At 39.0% G+C, this 19,472-nt stretch overlaps 1 protein-coding gene across 1 annotated transcript in view; it reads right to left on the bottom strand.

The window, feature by feature from the left end:
- The window catches only part of LOC126094939 (THO complex subunit 2), a 313,848-nt gene that overhangs the window by 288,408 nt on the left and 5,968 nt on the right, over positions 1-19,472 (bottom strand). The window contains 1 exon segment of the mRNA XM_049909587.1: positions 10,954-11,033. Within this exon segment, the coding sequence (XP_049765544.1) occupies positions 10,954-11,033 (80 nt within the window).

The following is a 19,472-nucleotide window of genomic DNA, read 5'->3' as shown; positions in this document are numbered from 1 at the left end:
CTGCAACATGTGGTCATGCATTGTCCTGCTGAAATGTAGGGTTTCGCAGGAATCGAATGAAGGGTAGAGCCATGGGTCGTAACACATCGGAAATGCAATGTGCAATGTTCAAAGTGCCGTCAATGTGAACAAGAGGTGACCGCGACGTGTAACCAATGGCACCCCATGCCATCACGCCGGGTGATACGCCAGTATGACGATGACAAATACACGCTTCCAATGTGCGTTCACCGCGATGTCGCCAAACACGGATGCAACCATCATGATGCTGTAAACAGAACCTGGATTCATCCGAAAAAATGACGTTTTGCCATTCGTGCACCCAGGTTCGTCATTGAGTACACCATCGCAGGCGCTCCTGTCTGTGATGCAGCGTCAAGGGCAACCGCAGCCATGGTCTCTGAGCTGATAGTCCATGATGCTGCAAACGTCGTCGAACTGTTAGTGCAGATGGCTGTTGTCTTGCAAACGTCCCCATCTGTTGACTCAGGGATCGAGACGTGGCTGCACGATCTGTTACAGCCATGCGGATAAGATCTCTGTCATCTCGACTGCTAGTGATACGAGGCCGTTGGGATCCAGCACGGTGTTCTGTATTACCCTCATGAACCCACTGATTCCATATTCTGCTAACAGTCATTGGATCTCGACCAACGCGAGCAGCGATGTCACGATACGATAAACCGCAATCGTGATACGCTATAGTCCGACCTTTATCAAAGTCGGAAACGTGATGGTACGCATTTCCCCTCCTTACACGAGGCATCATCAAAACAACGTTTCACCAGGCAACGTCGGTCAACTGCTGTTTATGTACGAGAAATCGGTTGGAAACTTTCCTCATGTCAGCATGTTGTAGGTGTCGACACCGGCGCCAACCTTGTGTGAATGCTCTGAAAAGCTAATCATTTGCATATAACAGCATTTTCTTCCTGTCGCTTAAATTTCGCGTCTGTAGCAAGTCATCTTCATGGTGTAGCAATTTTAATGGATAGTAGTGTAGCTTTTTACATCTCTGGAAGTAATTGTGGCGTACACCTGAAAACATGTGACTTCAGAACATAATATTTCATTCTCCTACTGCTTTCTAGTAGTTTACAAAATTGAGGGCAAAGTTGACAATTTTTCTAAAAAAAAAAATGCCAAAGATGGCTATTCTGGTTCACTTTTACCAAGAGTCTTCTGCAAACTCATTTAAACAATTTTTGTTAGAAAGATCATGTTCTAAGCCACCTAAAAACTGTAGTTAGTTTTGCAATGTGAGCATACAAAGTCCTAAAAAGGACGACAAAGAGGAGGTGCATTGAAAATGAGCACATATTCCACTGGTACTCAAATTAAATCTAACGTCTTTCATTATGTCCTACAATTGTTTAGTACACTCTGGGGCAGACACTATCAAAAGTCTTGATGACTGGGAACTGAGATAAAGTCCAAATAACTCAAAAAGATCCAGCAAATGGGTGTGTATTGTCACGATTCATTGTGACACATTTCAGTCTGTTTTTCTGCTATAACTACAAAATCACTCTGGTTATAAATTTCAGAATTTAACTGTGCATTACCAAGGCAGTGAAGACCATGGGAGTAAAATTGTTGTATAACAGCTGCAGCATACATCATATAAATAGCCTGCAGGTTTTACACCACTGTCATTTTATGTAAATTTTGATGAAGTTCACAGCAGCCTTCATGGCTTTTTTTGTAATGGATTCATGTTACAGAGAATTATTAGTATGTCTTTTTATTGTGTAATGCTACTGATGTGCTAGTTTCATCCTGGTTTAACATATAGCATAACTTTGAGTCAATACAGTTTACTGTTAATGTGGAATATTGATTAAATGTGTTGGTATAGTATTTTATGGTTTTAGCACTGTTGGTTCCTTTTAAAGTGAGAAATCCAGCATTCCTATCGCCATTGGGGCCACACCCGATAGCTGTACAACACTAGCCACAGGTTTGTTTCTTTACCTAAGGTTCCCAACCCTGATAAGGGTTTCTTTACACAGGATCCTCAGCTGATGGTACATTTCTGTAAGTGTTAAGAGGTCAAATCTAGAAGAGGTCTCTTTTAGTTTCCTAATCTTATGTTTACTGCAAGCTACTTGAATTTTTTACAAGTTTCAATAATTTACCATAGAATGTCATGATCAAAACTATACTGCCAGCCATATTATATCACTGATGAGACTGTTTATAAAGAAATTTTGATAACACAGAACTCAAAAAACTACACTTTTCAAATGTGATAACCTCAAATTATTACAGCCGAAAAAAAAAACTATTCTTTTTATCAGATTCACTATTCCATTCCTTTGTCACCAGTAAGTTGTGAATACAAGGAAGTACAACAGTGATCACTTGAGTCTTTATTAACTTAGCAATAACAACATGACTGCAGCAATATTATACAAACATAACTGCAAAGAGGAAGTATTCACGTCAACAATGTATAGTGTCACAGATTTTTCACATCCTCCACACCCTAGTCAACGTTCAGTGGGACAACCAGATGGACTGGCCTTGTAACATCCCTTCCATCTGGGGTAATGACGATGACCATACAAGGTAGTTCTCAACCTTTTCGCAGTTCTTATACTCTTGTCGTCTTCCACATGTGACGGGGAAGGGCCTCCTCTTGTAGAAGTACAATATCTCAAATCCAGACCTTCCTTCAGTGATTTGCCAGTGTTCCTGACTTGATGGAAAGTCCAAATGCAATAAATACTCTTTGCTCCACCACTTCCAAAAGTCCTTGGATATCTTCTGCTGCAGTTTAAATTGCCTACCAATTATGCTGTTTATGGTGGCTCAAGGCCCATGGGTAGGGTGGTAAGTATCCTGCCAATAAGAAAGTGAGCTAGGATAAGCACTTCGTCCTCAGTTTGCGTAATAGGTCATGAATTAAGAGTGGCTTCTATTTTCATGGGTATTGTTTCTAGGCCTTCCTCATCTGTACTGCAGCACCCTAACACTTTGTGGAGGCATCGTTTAGTCTAGCCAACCATCTGTTCCTTCCATCCGCGACGAATAGGCATGTCATGCAGCATACACAGACTTCCATATTTCTGTTATCTCTTGGTTACCTGCATTGAAAGCTTGTACATTATAACTATTTGTGTGGAATGTCATGCCAACCTATAAACTCTGAAGGGCTTATAAGAATTGGTCCATTGTTGAGCTAATGGTTAGTTCCAAACAGACAACTTTAGTTACAGCACAAGTGATTAATAGAATGTATTTACTATGTAAAGCGATGCCTGTTTTTGAGTATAGGGATCTAGCAAAATCAATTCCAGCAACTTTAAAAGAACTGTGACGTTTCACTCTATCAACTAGTAGATGTCCTTCTAACTGTTGGCCAACAATGGTATAAGCAATTTTACAGGGAAGACAACTATGCAGGACTTTTTTTATTACATGACAGGTTTGTAGTATCCACAATGACTTACTTAGTTGTAGAAGAACCAGAACCACTTGTAATCCAAGATGATGTAGATTGGTACATCTGTACATGTTCAGAACTGTGATGAAGTTATGGTTTCCTTCCAGAATAAGGGAATGCCATTCTTCGTTCTTTGTTAGATGCCTCACTGTGTTGCAGCCAACATTGTAATCATGGTAGACCACCCACCTAAGTACGAGTTGAAGCATTTTGTTTTCAATGTACTACGAAATACTTTGCTTAAAATGGCAATTTCTTCTACAGTGACTTTGCACATGTCTGCTTCCTGAAAGAGTTTCCTTTTAAAGCAGAAAATGCAGTAAGTGAAGTTTGGAAGGTAGGAGACATGGTATCGGTAGAATTGAAGCTGTGGGGATGGGGCACGAGTCGTGTTTGGGTGGCTCAGATGGTAAAGCACTTGCACGCGAAAGGCAAAGATCCCAAGTTCGAGTCTCGGTCCAGCACACAGTTTTAATCTGCCAGGAAGTTTCATATCAGAGCACACTCTGCTGTAGAGTGAAAATCTCATTCTGGAAACATCCCCCAAGCTGTGGCTAAGCCATGTCTCCGCAATATCCTTTCTTCCAGGAGTGCTAGTTCTGCAAGGTTCACAGGAGATCTTGTGTGAAGTTTGGACGGAAGGAGACGAGAAACTGGCAGAAGTGAAACTATGAGGATGGGGTGTGAGTCGTGTTTGAGTAGCTCAGATGGTAGAGAACTTGCCTGCGAAAGGCAAATGTCCAGAGTTCGAGTCTCGGTCCAGCACACAGTTTTAAAGTACCAGGAAGTTTCATATCAGTGCACACTTCGCTGCAGAGTGAAAATCCTATTCTGGAGCCTATAGGTTTTGATTATCAATCACATTTCAGAAAATGAATGTGGATTGGCTGCTTGCATCCACAATACAGAGTTTGAGTCCACTCTCGCATGTGGGCCCTATTACAAACACACGTGCTGTCTGAATATGCATGAAACTTAAGCTCCCATGACCACATTGCCCACTGGACATGCTAAGAGAATCAGATATTTTGCAGAAGGGCTTAGATGGATTCAAATCATCAAGAATTGATCAGTGATGACACTCTTTGCAATAGTAGCAGGCAGTTCTTGCTTTCTTACAACAGTCTCTGACAGTACAGCCTTGACTGAGACAAAGAAAACACAGAGTTCTTGATCTAAGCAGCTTGGGGTACTCTGGAATTTCCTTTAATATCTTACAGTCTTGTGCCCAGTGGTCACTATGTTCACAGAAAATGTAATAAGGCTTAACAGTAAACGTAATCTTGTGCTTCAAATGACCTTGCTTGGAATTAATGCTAAACAGTGGCTGTGGCAGGGGGTCATATGCTTGTAAATAGCATGTCTATGCACAACTTTTGCACAGTGAGTGCACCATCAAACTCTTCGGCTACAAATTCCATTAAATGTAGTATGTCCGCTTCATAGGCTCTCCCTTGTGACACATTTTATCCAGTGCCAAAAATCGTATGCAGGGAAAGCGCACAAAATTTTTGAGTTGAGAACTCTGCCATATAGGCATTTACTTCATCATCTGAAGACTTCAGAGCTTGGACATATCTATTACATTCTATCAATTTTGTATTAATAGTTTCAGGATATTAAAATCAAATGGGTCACAGTTCTGCTAAGTAGTAAGTCAGCAAAGAAGGGTGAACATTAATGAAACCGACAAAGTGCAGAGACAGATTCCTGAGTGGAAATGGAGGAAAATGGTCCTATGAACATGTCCAAAAATGCATTGTTGCCAAGTTACATGTCACTGATGGATGAAAGCTCCTCTGACCATGTGCCACGTGTCCCTGGTGCGTTGCAGGCTGAGAGATTAATGTAACATACTGTAAGCAGCAGAATAGTCCAATATTCATGTTGGGAACAAGCCGACATGGTGTTTTTGTATGGCCAAGCAGATGGAAATGGTCGAGAGGCAGCACGGCTATACCAAAACCAGTATCCTCACAGACACCAATCACATAACACAACATTTCAAGCCCTTTTTGGGCATTCGTATTGTCTTAGGTCCCTTCAGACAGACAAACATGCAGGGAGGTGGTGGACTGTGCATACACTAGATTTTGAGGACTGGATTCTACAGTATATTGAGATGAACACTAGTTTGACCTCTAGGCAAGTGGGCCACCAACATGGTGTAAGCCAAAGTACGATTATGTGTATGCTGCATGACAACTGCTTCTATCCCTATTACTTACGACGAGTACAAGGATTATCAGCTGTGGATTTCCCTCTACAGGAAGGATTTTGTTGATGGTTTTTGCACCAAACCCAATTATGGGACTTCTGTCATCAGTCCTTTTTACAGTACCCTCCATCACACACACTTTCTGCAACACAAAAGGAACACACGGCCACATTGTCAGAGGAATTGTCATTTGTCAGCATCATCTACCGTGGCAACTATGCATTTCCAGACACACATCCATAGGACCTTAGCTCCCATTTCCAGTCAGGAATCCATACCTGCCATTTGTCAGTTTTATTAATGTTCACCCTGCAGCGATCCTTTGGTTCGGACAAGGCACTTCTTGCTGTTCCTCTAACAGCAAAAGAAGATGTTGCAGGCCATAATAAATATCTTCTCAGTCGTAAGAGTAGTGTGCCGTGGTAACAATCTTCAGTACAATGTCTACTCTACAACATGTAATTGCGTGTCATACCCTATATGGTGTTGCAGCAATTCCATCTATTGCTGCTGACAAGGAGGCGGCAGTGTCTCATCCAAAAGGTCCCCCTCCCTAGTCTTCATAAAGAAATTGTTACCAATGAGTCATGAATACAAGGAAGTACAAGAGTGATCACTTGAACCAAAGAGTTTATTAATTTAGCTATACCAAAATGACAACAGTGGTATTACATAAACATAAGTGCACAGGGAAAGTACTCAGTACAACAATGTACAGTGTTGTGGATCTACTACAGAGCTGCTCCTTATCTACGGTGGTTGTCTGTTCCTTCAGGAAAGTATAAATGTTCTTCCTTTGTTTTCTGACTCCAGGTCCAGGCCACTGAATGATTATGTCACCAATTCCCATAATGTTGATTTCTAATTAGCATCACTCTGTACTCTTATTCACAATTTTTCTAGTCACAAATAGAATGTATGTATTGAAAATAGCAATTCTGAAATTCTTGTTGTAAATTTTTATCTTACAAGAACTTTCAAGCTGAATATCACTCACAGCAATGTCCACAATATACCCCACCTCCTTGAGGGTCCAATAGAGGACAATAGGAACTCTGTGAATTTATATAGATAACTTTCAAAACCTTGAGTGCAGTCATTTCCCATTGCCTACTTTGTCCTAATGTTGTTGACCAAATCTCGTTCCACCATCTTTACTGACTATTTCTTGCACCCATGGACAATAGAATGCCATTAACTACACATACTCATCCACTCATGTAGACTGTTAGCACTTGGCATCCTCTTACACCTGGAGATATTCAGTCCTTGCATTTGTTAACTGCCTGCATACATATATAGATGAATGTCAGGTTTTTTGAAATGGGGACCAACAAGATATTTCCAAGTTTCTCTGGTTCTTTAGAGAGATAATTACATTTTAAGATTTTTTTTCAGTAACTGATAATTGTAGGTAGGGTTCCTAATGCAAATTAGCACTCCTGTTATGTAGGAGAGAATTCTTTAGGAAAAAAATCATCTTAACATGTGCCTTCAGTTATTCTTGTAAAGACAAAATCATGGCACCTAGAATATTTTCTGGGCCAATCAAGGCTAAAAAATAAGATCAAATAATTTAAACTGTGTTCTCCTTTGAAGTAAACTCTATCATTGTTTTCAATTATAAGGATGCACAATTTACAACAAAATGCTGACTATAAATTTTCCCTATTATTTCTGTGCTACTAACTGTATTCACAATATATTCTGTAGGTAGTATCCACATATGCCACTCAATGCGCCTTCAAAAGTATATCACGATAACAGAAATAATTCAGGAGCTATGACCTCATAAGCTCTGAGATATGGGAAAAACTGCCATGTTGTGCATGACATTTAAATTTATTACTTCTTTAGTACTAAGTTTATTAGCAACATATTTTGCAGGCAGTATCCAAATATGCTGCTGAAAGTGCCTATAAAATTAGATCATTGTATAACACATAGATCAGGGTACAGGACGTCATAAACACTGAGATGCATGAAAAACTGCTACATCATGCATGACATTTAAACCTATTACTTCCTTGCTAATAACTCTATTCACAACATACTTCACTGACAGTATCCACATATGCCACTGAAGGTACCTACATGAAAATATCATTATATGACACACAGTTCAAGAAATATGACATCATAAACACTGAGATCATGGAAAATGCCACATCATGCACCAAGTTTTATTAAACTGATTCTTTACTATTAAGGGGAGCCAGAATGATGAAAATGACAACATTTTTTGGTCTTTTTCATTATAAAATTATTTGGAGTTTTCTGAATAAAACAAATCAAGTTTCACCCTTCTAAGTGAATTCTAAGTGTGTTTTTTATCGCTGCAAAGTTGACGCACCGCATAAACGGTTGTAGCGACTTGGTGTGTCACCCCTGACGGCGGCGCTCGCTGGCTGCAAGCAGGGTATCTTTGCGGAATTAGACAGTGTTTTGTTTTCCAACGTTGTATGGCTTTATCTCTGTGACAAGTGACTGTTCATATTGGTAAACATAAACGCTATACCGTGTGGCTGACTTGTGGAGTTTGCTTTGTGTTGTTTAGCTGTTCAATTTTGCGTATTTGACGAATTTTCCTTGTGCCTGTTTTATGTATTTGGTTTGTGGATATCAATTTCCCCCGTTTCAGCAATCGAGTGTTTAAGAAAAAGCACAATGAGTGGAAGAAGAAATCTTTTGTTGTTTCGAAGGGAGGTGCTGCTCAGACTGCTTCACCGACTACTCCAAATGAATGTGACAGAACTTCTTCCAGCAAGAAACTTTGTAACAGCAAAGAAAAATTTGAAAACTATGAAATTGATAGTAATGATGTGAATGAAATAATTAACATTTCCTTGCTCTCTAATATTTTGAAACATAACGCATTATGCCAAGTTTGCAAAGAAAGAGGATTGGAATTGAAAGTAACTTTACACATTGGTTTGGCATGTAAAATGTTATTGAAGTGTAACAAATGTGCTGCTGAAGTTTTGTTTTCTAATTCTAACAGTATTCCTCATAGTGGAAAGAAGGTGTATGATATAAACGTCACGATAGTGTATGGCTTGCGTTGCACTGACAAGGGCAGTGCTGCAGGGACAATGTTATGTGGAACTATGAACTTGCCAAAACCAACAACCAAGTTTGCATTTTACAATGAATTTGTGGGATCTTCTGCTTAAGATATTGCTCAAGCAACAATGAAGAAAGCAGTTGAAGAAGCTGTGACAGATGATGGGAATTGTAGAGATGTAACTGTTGCTTTAGTTGGATCATGGCAATGTACAGGTCATAAATCTCTAAATGGAACTGTGACAGCCACCAGTGGAGACAGTTGCAAAGTAATTGATGTTGCTATTCTCTCGAAACATTGTAGATGTGAGGGCAATACCAAGGACGAACATAGCAAAAGTTGTGAAGCAAATTTTCACGCCACAAGTGGAGCGATGGAAGTAGAGGGAGTGAAATCAATTTTTTCCAGATCACAGGAGTGGTATCATGTACGATACACTAGCTATCTAGGAGATGGTGATTCTAAAGGATATAAAACTGTAAAGGAACTCAAACCTTATGGCAATGAAATTTACATTAAAAAACAGGAGTGCACTGGACATGTGCAGAAGCGCATGGGGGCTCGCTTGTGCAAACTAAAGCAGACATTAGGTTCCCAGAAGCTTAGTGATGGTAAGACCCTTGGAGGAAGAGGAAGATTGACAGATGAAACAATTGACAGATTGTAGAGGTATTATGGGTGTGCAATTAGGTAAAATACAAGAAGCATTGAGCATATGAGGAGAGCAGTATGGGCATTATTTTTTCATACTGCATCAACAAATGAGCACCCACAACATGCACTGTGCCCCACAGGTGATGACTCATGGTGTAAGTACCAATCAGGAAAGGAATATGCCCGTAAAAACAGTTTGCCAAATGCTGTAAATGATGTAATAAAGCCCATATTCAGAGATTTATCACAGCCAAGTTTATTAGAAAAGTGTTTACATGGGAAAACACAAAATCCAAATGAAAGTGTAAATACTTTTATTTGGATTAGGATTCCCAGATTGTACAGATAAAAACATTGCATTTTGGAGTGTACGATGCAGTGGCAACATACAATGAAGGAAACATTATCAAATGTGATGTGCTGAAACATTTAGGTTTCCAACCAGGACACACCACCATTTCCACAATGCGCCTAATTGATAAAGAAAGACTAAGAGGTGCAGGAAGAAGACACAAAAGCCTACCACATGCAGCAAAAGGTAAGAAAAGACCAGTGAAAAGGAAACTAACTTTGGAAAAAGAAGAGGATGCTGATAATCAATCACATGGGGCAGGAATGTATTAAAAAACTTTGGAAGCCATTTCCCGTAACTTCAAAATTTTCATCTTTGAGGAACATTTTCTCAAAAAGTGCTAACAGTATATCAATGAAATTTATACACAATATTGTTTACTTCTTTTCCTTCATTTTTATAACTAATTGTAAAAAAAAATATTGTATAATTCAAGAGTTATAGACAAAAAATTGCAAAATTTTAGAGAAAAGAATAAGCAACTGTTTAAAGAAATTGTAAAACTAAAACCAATAAATATTTCTTAACATATTCACTGAACATGTAGTCCCAATTTCAGAGCAATATGTTTCACAGTTTTAGAAAAAAGTTCCTTCTATTTGCTAAAATTAACATGGAGGAGATGGATCGTTCCGGAGCCCCTTCAGACAATCCTACATATGAGTCAAGTTAAGGAAATCCTTGACGTGTGGCAGGAATTTTGACAGCTTTCAAATGCAAAGTGCAAACAGCTGTAGGTGAAAACAAAACACAGAGCTACGAAGAGGCATTGCCAAGGAGGCATTTACAAAATTGCACTGCAGACATGCAAAACAGGTGCCTGCAGCATACAGAAACCGTCTGATATGTTTTCTTAATTTGGATACTGTACTTACACATTTGTGCACTATGCATATTCCTTTGTACAACCATTTCATAAATTCAAAGGTGACTACCTCCATTAGCAATGCTGCCCAGTCATACCAAAAATTTGCCATCTATTATAGCTACATTGCAGCAATGTTAACAGTAATGTTACTGTGCCAAATATTGCACTAAAATGCATTAAGGGCCTGTCTAAATGCACCTTAAGTGACACTTCAAAGTTCATAGCTGTGGGCTCTCGTTGTATTATTTCAAAGACCACATGTGTAAAATTATTTTAAAAACAGCATACATTACTACAGAGTCACATTTCCACAATACTTATTGCTTGACAAACAAATAACTTTTCTTACCAGAGGCATCACACTCGTCACTCAGAATTGGACTATGGGTATTTGTACTGTTGGTGATGATCTGCTTAAATATTTTCAGGCTGTAAAATTAAAAGCATATACTTAATATAGTTTCCACAGTGTATGCTAACTCATACCAACACAAACTCATACAAAACAGGAAGGGCATGGAAGAAAACAAAGTAAAAATACACTGTTGCAACAATAGTAATGTATAAGCAATGCATTACAGTACCACATTTTCATCGAATTTAGAGAGCCTAAATGAGTTCTGTTTCTTTAAGTACTGCTGACATTCCCCCCTCCCCAATCGCTGAATGTTTTTGTGCCCATGGCTGATACATATACGTTTACAGCCCATCTCACATTTTGGCGAGGAGGTTGAAAACTTCCACAAAAAATTACAAAAGGTGTTAAAGAGTAAATTCCAATTAAAGATGATAATGAGGGAATTTAATGCAAAAGTAGGTACTTGGCAAAAACCAGACCGAATTAAAAGTGAAACTAAATACACTTTATGAAATAATAAATAGAATGCACAATATGTGAAGCTCCCGTACCATTTTCTTATAGCGAGCGGTTACAGAATTGTAAGCTTATATATACTATGTGATCGAAAGTATCCGGACACCTCCAAAAACATACGGTTTTCATATTAGGTGCATTGTGCTGCCACCTAATGGCAGGTACTCCATATTAGCAACTTCAGTAGTCATTAAACATCGTGAGAGAGCAGAATGGGGCACTCCATGGAACTCACAGACTTCGAATGTGGTCAAGTGATTGGGTGTCACTTGTGTCATATGTCTGTATGCGAGATATCCACAGTCCTAAACATCCCTAGCTCCATTGTTTTTTATGTGAAAGTGAGATGGAAACCTGAAGGGACATGTACAGCACAAAAGCATACAGACCGACCTCGTCTGTTGATGGACAGAGACCGCCACTAGTTGAAGAGGGTCATAATGTGTAATAGGCAGTCATCTACCCAGACCACCATGCAGGAATTCCAAACTGCTTCAGCACCCACTGCAAGTACTATTACAGTTAGGTAGGAGGTGAGAAAACTTGGATTTCATGGTCGAGCGGCTGTTCATAAGCCACACATCACGCCAATAAATGCCAAACGATGCCTCGGTGGGTGTAAGGAGCTAAACAATGGACGATTGAACAGTGGAAAAATGTTGTTTGGAGTGACGAATCACGGAGACAATGTGGCGATCCGATGGCAGCTTGTGGGTATGATGAATGCCCAGGTAACATCATCTGCCAGCGTGTCTAGTGATAACAGTAAACTTGGGAGGTAGTGGTGTTATGATGTGGTCGTGTTTTTCATGGAGGGGGCTTGCATAAATTGTTGTTTTGCGTGGCACTATCAGAGCACAGGCCTACATTGACGTTTTAAGCACCTTCTTGCTTCCCACTGTTGAGGAGCAATTTGAGGATGGCAACTGCATCTTCCAACACGATCGAGCATCTGTTCATATTGCACTACCTGTGACGGAGTGGTCACACAACAATAAAATCCCTGTAATGGACTGGCCTGCACAGAGTCCTGACCTGAATCCTACAGAACACCTTTTGGATGTTTTGGAATGCCGTCTTCGTGCCAGGCATCACCGACCAAAATCGATACCTCTCATCAGTGCAGCACTCCATGAAGAATGGGCTGCCATTCCCCAAGAAGCTTTCCAGTACCTGACTGAACATATGCCTGTGAGAGTGGAAGCTGTCATCAAGGCTAAGGGTGGCCCAATACCATATTGAATTCCAGCATTACCAATGGAGGGCACCACAAACGTTTAAGTAACTTTCAGCCAGGTGTGCAGATACTTTTGATCACATAGTGTAAGTGAAATTAGATACAGAGCTTGTTTGAGTTGATTTCATGTTTCTTAACCTCCTGAAAGCCCTCCATGTAGTTCCATAATGTCATCTAGTAACTAAAACTACATTCATACCGAATATCTGAACAGATATTATAATGAGATTGATGACAATATTGCAAACAGAACTCAGTACATTTATTTGGACCTGCCAAGTCCAGTTTTGATAAACTGATTTCCCAATACCACTTCTGACTATTTATGTAAACTCTGCAATATTGATTTTGGAAATGCAGTTCTGGCCGCATGATCTCATCTTTTGCAGTCAATTTTTACTCCCATGCAAATATTCAGATGTTTTTGAAATTATCTTGGGTTTCAGGTTTCATCGTGGTTTTAAAAATGTCATCCAATCTGGATGTAGCGACTTTTTGTACAATGAAGGAGAGCAAGAAATATTAAACTGAGCACGAAATTATGCACTTCTTATGTGTAACTGATAAGAAACAGCCACCATGGTGACTAAACCATCCAGTGCCATTTGTGTAAAACAACTGATGGCCATAAAATTGATATTTGATGGGGCAAAAATGAATGAGGTTTGAACATATACACTCACCAGTGAAGATATGATTGAGACATTAAGTTTCAGTCATCCAGAATCTGTGTCGCATGTAACTGTAGCAAATGTGGTGTTCTTAATGGAGCACAATGTGCCATGTGACTTGAGGTAATGAGACAGTGCCACTGTGATTTACATTATTCATAAATGACTTGGTGTACAAAGTACAGTGAGTTAACATGTTAGAAACTTGTTATAAAATGCAGAGAGATTTGAGATGATTTTTGTCAAATGGAAGGACTAGCAGCTTGACTTCAACCCAAATACATGCACTGTAATGTGCATAAACAAGTGATATAGTTTTACAAGTGAATAAATCACTGAAATCTGTCCCACATTAACTGTATCCAAGAGTTTCTGCCTTAGTTATTTAACACAGAATGTCCCCATAAATTTAACTGTTGGGAGGACAGATATCAGAGTTAAATTTACTGGCAAGATCCTTAGAAAGTCTAATTCATACCAAATCAAAGAGCTCACACTTCAAAACAAGTCAAGAAGCAACTACTTCCTCCAACATAAATCCCAAATAATGATCACACCAAAATCAAGGATACTAATGCAGGAAGCAAATGATACTCCAAGTAGAAAAAAATATCAAAAGGAAAAACGCAGCTATTCAAGTCAAGTTGTGAGTTTACAGAAAATGATGATAACATAATAGAATACACTACCATAACGCAAATGAACTATTCTTAAGAGCCTTGGCAAGAATATGAGAAAAAACAGTTAAAATCTGGTACAAAAAAACTGAAAATAATAACAGTATGCAGAAAGTAAGAAATATATGTAGGGTGAGCATCACTTTTCATCATTTGAGATGGCGCAGCAATAAATAGGAAACAGAAACCTCCAGAGGCATTCCACAATTTCTTAAAAAAATTCCTTTAGTTCATGATGTGGCTACAACAAATATAGATAAAAGTGAAAAATAATGAGATCCTAAAAGTAATGCCAGATGAGATGTATAAAGCTGTTCAAGATAAAAAGAAAGGGGAAATGTCAGAAAATATTGGTTCACTGGAATTATTAAATCTGGAGGCAAAGACATACAAATGGAGCTGCCTCTATAAATGAATATGGGAATTTCGGAGATGGGATCTGGATAAACTGAAAGAACCAGAGGTTGTACAGAGTTTCAGGGAGAGCATAAGGGAACAATTGACTGGAATGGGGGAAAGAAATACAGTAAAAGAAGAATGGGTAGCTTTGAGGAATGAAATAGTGAAGGCAGCCGAGGATCAAGTAGGTAAAAAGAAGAGGGCTAGTGGAAATCCTTGGGTAACAGAAGAGATACTGAATTTAATTGATGAAAGGAGAAAATACAAAAATGCAGTAAGTGAAGCAAGCAAAAAGGAATACAAACGTCTCAAAAATGATATCGACAGGAAATGCAAAATGGCTAAGCAGGGATGGCTGGAGGACAAATGTAAGGATGTAGAGGCTTATCTCATGAGGGGTAAGATAGATACTGCCTACAGGAAAATTAAAGAGACCTTTGGAGAAAAGAGAACCACTTGTATGAATATCAAGAGCTCAGATGGAAACCCAATTCTAAGCAAAGAAAGGGAAGCAGAAAGGTGGAAGGAGTCTATAGAGGATCTATACAGCGGCGATGTTCTTGAGGACAATATTACAGAAATGGAAGAGGAGGTAGATGAAGATGAAATGGGAGATATGATACTGCGTGAAGAGTTTGACAGAGCACTGAATGACCTAAGTCGAAACAAGGCCCCGGGAGTAGACAACATTCCATTAGAACTACTGACAGCCTTGGGATAGCCAGTCCTGACAAAACTCTACCATCTGGTGAGCAAGATGTATGAGACAGGCGAAATTCCCTCAGTCCTCATGAAGAATTTAATAATTCTAATCCCAAAGAAAGCAGGTGTTGACAGATGTGAAAATTACAGAACTATCAGTTTAATAAGTCACAACTGCAAAATACTAATGCGAATTCTTTACAAACGAATGGAAAAACTGGTAGAAGCCGACCTCGGGGAAGATCAGTTTGGATTCCGTAGAAATGTTGGAACATATGAGGCAAAACTGACCCTACGACTTATCTTAGAAGAAAGATTAAGGAAAGGCCAACATACGTTTCTAGCATTTGTAGACTTAGAGAAAGCTTCTGACAATGTTGACTGGAATACTCTCTTAAAATTCTGAAGGTGGCAGGGGTAAAATACAGGGAGCGAAAGGCTATTTACAATTTGTACAGAAACCAGATGGCAGTTATAAGAGTCGAGGGACATGAAAGGGAAGCAGTGGTTGGGAAGGAAGTGAGACAGGGTTGTAGCCTCTCCCCAATGCTGTTCAATCTGTATATTGAGCAAGCAGTAAAGGAAACAAAAGAAAAGTTCGGAGTAGGTATTACAATCCATGGAGAAGAGATAAAAACTTTGAGGTTCTCTGATGACATTGTAATTCTTTCAGAGACAGCAAAGGACTTGGAAGAGCAGTTGAACGGAATGGACAGTGTCTTGAAAGGAGGGTATAAGATGAACATTAACAAAAGCGAAACAAGGATAATGGAATGTAGTCGAATTAAGTCGGGTGATGCTGAGGGAATTAGATTAGGAAATGAGACACTTAAAAGTAGTAAAGGAGTTTTGCTATTTGGGGAGCAAAATAACTGATGATGGTCGAAGTAGAGGGGATATAAAATGTAGACTGGCAATGGCAAGGAAAGTGTTTCTGAAGAAGAGAAATTTGTTAACATCGAGTATAGATTTATGTGTCAGGAAGTCATTTCTGAAAGTATTTGTATGGGGTGTAGACATGTATGGAAGTGAAACATGGGCAATAAATAGTTTAGACAAGAAGAGAATAGAAGCTTTCGAAATGTGGTGCTACAGAAGAATTCTGAAGATTAGATGGGTAGATCACATAACTAATGAGGAGGTATTGAATATAATTGGGGAGAAGAGGAGTTTGTGGCACAACTTGACCAGAAGAAGGGATCGGTCGGTAGGACATGTTCTGAGGCATCAAGGGATCACCGGGTTCGGTCGGTAGGACATGTTCTGAGGCATCAAGGGATCACCAACTCAGTATTGGAGTGCAGCGTGGAGGGTAAAAATCGTAGAGGCAGACCAAGAGATGAATACACTAAGCAGATTCAGAAGGATGTAGGCTGCAATAGGTGCTGGAAGATGAAGAAGCCTGCACAGGATAGAGTAGTACGGACAGCTGCATCAAACCAGTCTCAGGACTGAAGACCATAACAACAACAACAACAACAACATTACAACAGACCATTACAATGCAGTAAACCAAATTATAGAACCACAAAATATATGTATGAATTACCACTGAAGTCAGCAATTTAAAGCTTTTGAAGCAGGTTAATAAAACGTATATTAATATGATAAAGAACATAGAAGTCAATTCTGCAGTTTATCAGGGTAATGAGAAATTCGGAATTGAGTTAGGCAAAGAGATCATATATCACCAAAAAATTCTCAGCAATCCAAGAAGAATTTCATCAGTGATACTGACTAGAAGCAGTAGTGGTAAAGCAGGAACAACTATAAGAGAAAAGAAAATCTGTAGAATAATGGCGACTGTAGGAAAGGTAAATGCCACTTCGAGAATGATAGTAAGACATTAGTGTAGCTGTTCACAAGATTAAGAGTTAACATTGTAATGTTCACAGAAATAATATTTTAAAGGAATGAAAGGTACAAATGCACACTTCCAAGAGCTCAGATGGCAAGTTTGTACTAAGTAAAGAAGAGAAGACTGAAAGGTGATAGAAATATTTAGAAAGCCTAAACAAAGGAAAAATTCTTGAAGATAATACTATGGGCAGAATAAAGAAAGTGGATGGGGATGAGATATGCAAAGTGACAATGCCATAAAACTTTAGACACAGCATTTAAAGACATTAATCGAAACAAGGTATGTAGAGTAGGTGATATTCCACTGGAATCAATAAGGATCTTGGCAGAACATAATATGAAAAAACTACTCTCCCTGGTACGCAAGGAATATCAGACAGGTAAACACCCTGTGGCTTCCAGAAGAAGTAACAACATATTGTTGCAAAATAATGACTCCAAATATTTACATAATTATGGAAAAGATAGAAGAGGTCAATCTCAGAGAAGATCAGTTTAGACTTACGACTTACCTTAGAAGATAAGTTGCAGAAGTGCACAGCTCCATCTCAATTCTTTCTCAACCGCTGCATCCCTTTCATGCCCCTTTACTCTTATAACTCATCTGGTTTGTGTAGTCTTTTACTCCGTGTATTTTACCCCTGCTACACATGTGGTAAGGCAACAAATACAATGCTTGCATCTGGAGCACAACCAATCCACATACTGTGATGGTAAAGCTAAGAGAGAGCCTGAAAGTGAATGTGTGGTGGTGTTTGATGGTTGATCACATTGTGGGACCATTTTTTCCCCCCAGAAAAAACAATTAATTCCAACAATTACTCTGATACACTAGATCTTTTGCCTTACCACAACTCTCTGACCGCCAAGACACAGCTGTTTTCAACAAGATGATGCATCGCCACATTGGGCTCAAACTGTGTGAGATGTTCTAGAGCAGGTGCTTTCAGATCACTGGATTGGCAGGGGTGGTCCAATTCCCTGGTGTCTTAGGCAGCCTGACATTGCACCAATGGCCTTCCTATGGGGGTATGTAAACAATTGAGTCTACCAAATGCCTGTCAACAACATCAGTGATTTAATGAATTGAATTGTAGTTGCCGCTGCCATAGCTGATGCAGATATCTTGTGCTGACAGATAAATCTCGAATAGAGACTTGATGTTGGGCGTGCCACCAACAGCGCACATTTTGAAATTAATTGAATGGCGTAAAAACTTTGTTAGATAGCGCGTCACATACTCTGAACGTGTGAATGCCTTAATTAATTTGGATGCTGTAACTCATTCAAGTTGTATGGTACCTTTTGAGACACCCTATGTATTTGAATGTAAATAAGTTATACACAACTGCAACCAGTCACTTTTTTGAATAATAATGCTTTATTCCATAAACCGGTTTTCAAACCTTTTCAGGTTCATCTTCAGATGGTTTCGGGAGGATCCGGGAAGTTACATCATTACTGGTAGTAGCATAATGCTGGGTGCTGGTTTGTGACAGTATAGGTGGCTGTTTTCGGATCTGTCTGCCTCCATTTTGATGTCAAGAACACTTTCACATGAACTATATTAGCTTACACTTTACCAGCATGTGCTTTACAACTGTTGCTTGTAACAAAGATCTTGACAGAAAGATATGGCATAACCTACTTTGTACAGAGATGTAATTTGTTGTTCTTTACATGTGTTAAAGTCGATATAAGGGCAAGTATTTTAATGGTGATAACATGAGAGCACGAGATAAAATAAATAAATTACTACAAGAACAAATTTCAGGTGATCTGATATCTTATTTCTACTTCTATATTACAGGCAGGTTTTTTTTCTTTCTTTTTAATAGCAATTATCATGTTTGGCATTAACATGAATCACAAGGAATCAATAATACAGGGTTATTGTATCTGCAGTGAGATGCAGCTGTCTGTATGACTAGGGCCTGTGTATTTAAATTAATAATAAATCTTCAGATGAACTGTTGGCTTATTTCTGTTGTTACGTTAACATCATCTGGGGTATTATCAAGAGCAGATTCGGTTTATTTTAGCTAAAGGTACATGTATAAGAGTTAAAGTGATTGTAATGGACTAAAGCCGTTTGTATGGCTGTACATTTAATATTTAAAAAATCATGAACAAAAATTCTTTAACTGTTGACTTATTTTTATTCTAACATTAGAGTGATCTGGGATATTGGTAATGCCGTGCTTTTTTTCTGAAAGCATGTTGGTTTTATTCAAAATTCAAATACGCCACATTATTCTCCACTCTTCCGCCTATAAAATCCTATTTTTCAACATAATCTCCTTTCAATGTAACAGTGATATACCACCTTAGTGGAAAGGCCTATATGCCTGCATGGTACCACTCTATTGGTCAACATCTTGCTTAGACAGGTTTGTGTGACCAAGCTGTGATGATGACAGATGCCTCGCCCAACAATTCATAGTGCTT

The sequence above is a fragment of the Schistocerca cancellata genome, chromosome 8 (genome assembly GCF_023864275.1).
Source record: "Schistocerca cancellata isolate TAMUIC-IGC-003103 chromosome 8, iqSchCanc2.1, whole genome shotgun sequence".
Classification (NCBI taxonomy): domain Eukaryota; kingdom Metazoa; phylum Arthropoda; class Insecta; order Orthoptera; family Acrididae; genus Schistocerca; species Schistocerca cancellata.
Note: the sequence above shows the minus strand (reverse complement) of the source record. Positions and strands in the feature narration are given on the sequence as shown.